The 7,323-nt window shown below is 40.6% G+C and overlaps 1 protein-coding gene across 1 annotated transcript in view; it reads left to right on the plus strand.

The window, feature by feature from the left end:
- UVSSA (UV stimulated scaffold protein A) overlaps window positions 1–7,007 on the plus strand; it is a 55,327-nt gene extending 48,320 nt beyond the window's left edge. The window contains exons 11-12 of the mRNA XM_017820686.1: window positions 1,320–1,503; window positions 5,450–7,007. Coding sequence (XP_017676175.1) covers window positions 1,320–1,503; window positions 5,450–5,543 — 278 coding nt within the window. The 3' untranslated portion in view covers window positions 5,544–7,007. The remainder of the gene's footprint in view (window positions 1–1,319; window positions 1,504–5,449) is intronic.
- Window positions 7,008–7,323: the final 316 nt, after the last annotated feature.

Below are 7,323 nucleotides of genomic sequence, written 5' to 3' on the forward strand. Positions count from 1 at the left end.
TTTTGGTGTGTTGGATTTTAATCAGTCCTTGCTTTCATGTATGATAGTAGGTTAAATCTAACTTTTCCTTGGAAAATTGCTCTGGTATTCCTTAACACCATGTTCTTAAGTGAGAACGTTGCCTCTGACCTTCCTGAAATGTTGTTACTGGTATTTGTCACACTCAGGGACCATGTTGGTGTATAAAAGAAATTGTATAGTCCTTTAGGACTGTTTATTTTTCTGTATCTACAAAGATGTTAAGTAAGAGTAGTAGACTTTTTGTCTTACAATTTCTGAAGGCTGACAAACATGCAGGAAACTGTGATGAATGACTGACAAGTCCTGTTGTTAAAATACAGATTATGCTGAGTTTGGAGCATGTTCTCTTTGAAGTGATACTTCCTACATTTTTTTTCAACCTCAAAATCTTTATAATTCAATGCAATTTTCCTGAATTTCCCCCTTGCAGATGTCCATCCTCCAGCCACATTTTTACTTTGTTACCTTGTTCTGATACACAAGACTACACTGAAGGTGAAAGACCACGGCTTCCTCAAAGTTTCCAGTCTAAATTGTTCATGCTTTTTCCCGTGGTGGCATCTAGGATCAGAATCCATTTACAGTGTATGGCTGGATCCTGAAGCATTAAGGTTTTGATAAAACTGTAAAAAAGGGTTTTGATTAGATAAATTAACTTGTGCCATTGTCAAGAGAAGAAACTTGATTTAGATAATTAAACTGAGGAAATGTGGGATGCTTAGAAAGTAGTATCTTTTTTAGATGCAAAATGCGGCCCATGGAAACAGGATTGTTTTGTCCTATTCAAGAATTTTATTCCAGTTCATGCTTTAAAGCAAATATTATTAATGCAAAAAAGTCACAATGTTGTCACCCCTACTCTGCTCAAAAGTTGACATATTTCATTTTTTTTTAGGTTTATTTTTAGGCTTATTCAGAATTTATTTCTGGAGATAAGTTCCTCAGCTACATTTTTGGCATTTTCAATTTCTAAATAATAATCACTCTGTTTATGTCACCTCTCCTACATGGAATATTTTCCTTGGAATTTTGCTAGTATACAACTGCTAAAACTGGATTTAAGTTTTCCTACAGAACAGTTTAACCCACAGCAGCCAATAACAGGTACTCACCCCAGACTGGCAGGGCTTTTTCATCAAGATTTTGGCCAGCTGCTTTATCCTCCCCTTCCCTTGTGTGTGCAACTTAGAGCACAGTGAGTCTGCCCTTGTCCAGTGGTGACAAGAACCTGTTCCTTAGGAACTGCAAATCCTCCCTGGGTTTGGAGTTTCAAAGTCCATACTTTGTCTTTTAAACAGAGTGGAGGGATCCAGAATTCATGAGAGAAGTTGAAGCTGCTACAGGACTGGATCTTGGTTCCTCTAAAAATAATGGGAAAGGACAGAAGAAGAAAGGGAAGAAGAAAAAATATCCGAATCTGACAGACCTGAAGCAACAGGCGAACACTTCTCGTTCCCGGCTTGAGAAGAAAGTCTTCAATAAGTAAGATGCTCATGTTCTCTCGAGCCCGTTAAATTACTGTTTCTGTTTTGTTTCAACAGTATTTTCTGTTTCTACATTAACATGCACTTGCTAAACAGCTTTCTTGGCTGACTGCAGAGCAGGAATGTCTTCCATATGTCTGAAGGATAAAGAATAGCAGGTACTGATGACTAAGAGAGAAACCATTTCTTTTAGAATGGTTTTCAACTCATTTACAAAATTTTCCTATGGAAGACTTTTTTCACCCTTTCTCAATTTTTTTAAAATCCTTTAATTGCTGAGTTGGCTGCTCTGGATGATCATTTATTAATCAAATGGATGATACTTTATGTGTGCAAACAGTACCGGAGCTGGAAAGATGATGATGTGTTCTGAGTGACACACCTTACAGCATCAGATGTGCTGTAGTGGTGTAGGTGGAGGGAAAATGAAGTTTGTCATTTGGAAAGCCTAAAATGGACTGTCCTGAGCAGAACTTCAGTTAATAAAAGAATCCATCAAAACCCCTTGGCTTTTGGTGTGTAGCAGTGCCTTGGCTGTTGCCCTCGAGCCTCTGGTGTGTGCTCAGAGACCTTCCCAAACTTGACTACTGCTGGGCTTCCCTTCTCCCACTCCTGGCTTTACTGAAGGGCTAGCTGGGCCTCATGCAGAACCTTCCAGTCTAATAGGGACACACAGGGATCCCTTCCTGTGTGTTATTCAGTGTCACACTGCCATTGCACTTTCCTCCTCCCTTACTGAGAATGTGCATTCAACTGTTTAAGAAAAATATTCAGATCCCCGTTCACTTAACCCCTGCTGTCTTCTGTAAGTATTAAGGGCTGGAACTCGCAGGTCTCTTTGCTGTGTAAGAGTTTGGGGATGATTATTCCCTGTACCATAGACATGTGGTCACAGTATTGTTCCCTCCATGGTGCTGTTTCTGTCCATGGCCCTTTCCTCCCAGCACATGTGCAAACAGCAGCTCTTGGCCTGCATTTAGCTTCAGAAGAAACTGTTTGTGTGGGGTTGGCATTCATACATATCGAACCAACGTGTGTCCATGACTTACACACACATAGATGAGTTAACTTTGATTAACCTTAAAGCAGGCACACCAGCTCAGGTGGATGTGGGAGCCAACCAACCATCACTGAATGGGCTTTGGAACATACAGTAGCTCCATGTGTCCACTCTGTTATGCCATTTCTGACGTCTGTTCTTCCTCAGATGTGGCTGCAACATAAATTTGCCTAAGCAAGCGCTGGTCTTTATCAAATGGGAAGCAGCTGCAACTTTTTAAAGAGTTTCACATGTCAAAAATGAAGTAGTCAAAGGATAGTGAAAAGTTGTCAAATCAAAAAAGCAAAATTATTATTATAAAATCATTAGTGGTGGGTAATTCCCTAAACATACTCGGTGAGTTCAACACTGTCCAAGGCACAATATTTTTTAAAACTCTTTATTTTCCTTTTTCTGATGTAATGGTTATAGTAACAGAGCCAAATCCACGTTGCTTTTAGTTGCAGAAATACCACAGTTTCTGTGAAATTCTCATGTCACCTGGTCTTAGTTAGAACTCAGAGACCTACAGTTCTAATGATCAGAATTCCATGTCGTGGTTTACTGTGGTTTGTGCTAATGATTTTGAGTGTGTGTTAGTGCCAGGCATCGGGAATCAAACCTGTCATGTTTTTAATAGGTTTCATGCTTTGCAGCACTAAACAAGATGATAACCTTGGCTCCTTATAACAACCCCAAATTACTTGAAATGTATAGGTGATAAACCCAGGCTCTAGTCTGCCAATAAAGCTAAGTGAAACTGCACACAGATCATCAAAGTGGGATCTCCTTTCATTTACAGTATCGCACAATCCAGTGGTGCTAATGTAAAACCTACATGACATGAAAGTGTCAAGGCCACTCTGCACTGCTAAAGGCTCACTTTTCTCCTGCCAATTAGGTAATATTTGAAGTGCAAAACCATGACCACATTTTCCTTACTCTGGTAACTTTAATTGGCAGAATTTTGTTAAAAGTATAACTCTCCTGAGGTGTTTTTTCAGAATGTTGGTTTTCATTGCAGTTGCTGCTGAGAAAATCTTTAATCCCACCATTTAGAGCATTATTAAGAAGAAACCTCTGTTTTCAGATGTTTCAAAATGGCTTTTGAAATGAAGCCATTACAGAGAGCAGTTGGCCAGAACTGAAATCACCTTCTTTTGGAGATAACCATGGGAGCAGAGCTGGAATAGCCTGGAGGGCCTGATCCTGAAAAAGACTGGGGCACACTACCAGGTGCACATCTTGTCTTCATTTTACTGCACAGCTTGCCATGTCCTCAGAAGTGATAAAGGCAGACTGTGACACCATAGAGTCTGACACCACTGGACCTGAGACCATCCACTTTGTGTGATGGAAGTTGCCAGCTGCATTTCTGGTGTAGGAATCAAAGGAGACATCAGTCCCTGCCATGTTCTTCAATGGACAGAGTCCCACAAACCAAGCCCGTGGCTGCTCTACCTCCCACGTTGGCAGAGCGTCCAGGTCTTTACCTGGAGATGTGTTAGGAGATAACTTCCTTCATAAACAGAGGCAGGGTGACATCTGAGCACACCTGCAAATATCAGCCTCAGATCGCTGAGCTTTTGTTCCAGAGGCAACAAAAGTCATCAGTAAAAAGAATCCGGGCAAGAACAAGGCAAGGTGCACTCAGCTGTGCACAACAGTGCTGAGTTTCTGAGGGGGCAGATTTTCACAGCAGAGCATTCTCTTGACTGCTTCTGCTGCCTTTTTTTCTGCTTACTCCTCTGGATTTGTGAACCCATCCTCTGCCTTACCAGTTAGAGGATATACAGACCTGCTCTCTCTGTGCCTCTTATGACAATCTATTCATGCTGCCTAGGCATCATTTTTCCTCACCCTCAAAATCTCAGCTGTGTGATCTCCACTCAAAAGGTTTGTGGAGGGAAAAAACTGAAGTTTCTCCACTTACTCAGTTGAGAAGTAGAGCAGTCCCTCCCAAAAGAAATCTCTGGGTACCACCTTCACTGGGAGGAAACAATGGCAGCAAATAGGGCAGCAACAAGGAGGCAAGCCCTCGCTGGTTTTAGGTGCACCAGAAAGCTTAACAGCTCCAAAGTTCATTCCTTCATTTCCTTTTTTAATCTAAAGAACATTCCAGAGCCTTGTACAAGCACAGCAGGCACTGCAGAGGGCTCGAATGCTTGCCCATCCTGAGGCAGCAGAGATCCCATTCCCGCTTTTTATAAGATATTGGACACACTGTCCTGACTGTCTAAACTCTAGGCACTTCTGCAGCAGTAACCTATCTCTCTGCATGGATATACACAACACTGTCTGGTGTCTTCCCAAACTAGTGTTGTGCTTGTGGATTAAAAGTTGCTGCTCAGAAATGGGGATGCTGCTGGTGTGAGCAAAGGAGTCTTTAATTTGGCCCACGTCTGATAAAATGCGGTTTTTACTAACCTGTGAAAGTTCCTAAATGAATTATAGTTCCATGAAGTGAACAGCAAACCCTTCCCTCACACAAACATTCTAGACTGAGGGTTGGATTTCATAAGGGTTTCTGGGTATTGGTTTTTTAAGATCCTGTTAGGTACTTTTAGTTATCATTTCCCTGAGAGCAGTTAGGTGCATTTGAAGATCAAACTTGCTGTGTGTGGCTATCAGAAATAATGCTTGGAGGATGGAAGGCATATCCATTAAACTGAAAGACTTGAATTTGTTTACTCCTGTTAATAAAATCATTGCTGAATTAAACTATTTATATTGCTGCAGCTAATTTAGTTAACAAGACAAATTTGTTCAGCCTCATCAATGCCGTGTTCAGAAGCTTGGTAGTGATTAATCATGGTTCTTTTTTCCCCCCCTCAACATCCATAAACATTCTCTGAGATTGCAGAGACTCAATATAATTGTTATTATTTTTTTGTTTCTCTTTCAGAGGTGCCATGAAACGGGTCGTGAAAGCCATGAACCGGGTGGACCAAAGAAAGCACGAGAAGTTTGCCAACCAGTTTAACTATGCACTGAATTAAACTGTTCATCGTCTTTGCCCTTGAGTGCAACTGCAAAAAAACCTTGATCAAAGATGTTTGTATTTATACTAAAATACTGTGCAAGGCACATTTTTACAGGGGTCGTTTTAAAATTGTTTCCAATTTTAACTTATTTGATAGTGAACATTAATTTTGGCAAAGGTGTGGTGGTACAGAATGGAATGCATTTAACAAGTTGATAATTATTTGAAATGTACATGAAATAGAGATGTTTTGTGACTTGTACTCTGGGTAAAATCTTCACATTTCAGGGGTTGGTTTTTTTCTTTCCTAAGGGACTCTTGTAGTTTATCCTTCCTTTGCCAGCATGTGTGTTTAATTTGCCTACACGCTCATGCCTTCAGAACAAAAAAAGATACCTTAAAAACAATTAGATTTCTACCACAGATGGCAATGCATGGAGTGTTTGCTCAGCCTACTGTTCTAGAAAGTGTGCCACAGCAAGCAGCACAGTGGTTCCTGCAGTACTTCTAAAAACCTCTTGTGTACACATTGAAAAAATGCAAATGTCTTCCACTCATGAGTGGAGTAGAGTTTGATTTCAGCTAATTGAAATTTGGTAGCTGTGGCACAGATGGAAGCACTGAAATGACACAGGTCATCCTGGTCTGCTGCTTGTCTTCCCAAGATCATGTCCCAATATCTTCCAGAACTACTCCTGGAAGGTGTGTTGTGAAAGTCTGTAGAAATATGCAGAATGTGCTCCAGTTTATCTGCTGTCAAAAGAGCATGAAGTGAAAGTATGAAGTTTAAAAAAATTATTCAAGTAGCTCACTGTACTAGTGAACTGCCTAGCTTGGATCAGTTACAATTACATTGGGCTGAAGCCTGAGAGTGTATCTGAGGATCCAGATATAAACACAAGCATCTGGACTCCTCCAATTGCAGAGATTTAATGTGCATACTGAGATCAGGCAGCGGGATCCAGCGTGGGTTGTAGTTCTTGGCTGGGTCTTTAACCAGACCTCCCAGACTTGCTGTGCTGGCTCTAGTCATGTCTTGAGGAGAATGAATGAAACATTGACAGTGATGCTCTTGCGAGATTTCATACAGCTTTAAGGGTGAAGGAAATGCAGAGAGCCAGGAGGACAGTGTCTGAAAATCAATTTCAAAGTGAACTGCAAAAGTCTTTAATGAAATGCTGAATACAAAATGGATTGGATTCTATAGCTCACCTGCTGGAGGTGTTACCTCATGCAGACTACAAGAATTAAAAATGGAGAAAATTTTAACAACTCAGTGAAGTTTCTGGCCACCTCAGACAAAAGCTAATTTAAAGTTCTGCCAAATACCTTCTGACTTGCAAAAGTATTGCTTAGAAAGCAATTAATGCTGAATCTGGGTAGTTTATCTTGCGAGAGCTCTGCAGTTTGGAAGACATTTTGTTCTTTAGCACAGGTTGATGTACTTTTGAACTACTGAAAATAATAAAAGGCCAAAATTTCAAATATTATCTACTGCACTGGAAAGCAAAGCCACTTCTGCTATGAGTCTTGCTAATGCAACAGTGAAGACTTCAGATGAAAATGTAGGTAAGGACAAACCAAGTTCTTCATCAAGTCAGTTGAATCAGCTTCTGAATTGACTTGATTTCCTATTAAGGACAAAGTCACACAGGAAAAAATATAAAAAAAAGACCACACATTTGAATGTAATCCTGGTCATTGGATGCTTCGATCCCCAAACAGTCCAGAAGAAACGGACACGTGGTGATTAATATTCCAAAGAGCCACAAGGGTCACTGTGCCACTGTTCCAGG

This window comes from Lepidothrix coronata, unplaced genomic scaffold (genome assembly GCF_001604755.1).
Source record: "Lepidothrix coronata isolate B3197 unplaced genomic scaffold, Lepidothrix_coronata-1.0 Scaffold85, whole genome shotgun sequence".
In the NCBI taxonomy this organism is placed as follows: domain Eukaryota; kingdom Metazoa; phylum Chordata; class Aves; order Passeriformes; family Pipridae; genus Lepidothrix; species Lepidothrix coronata.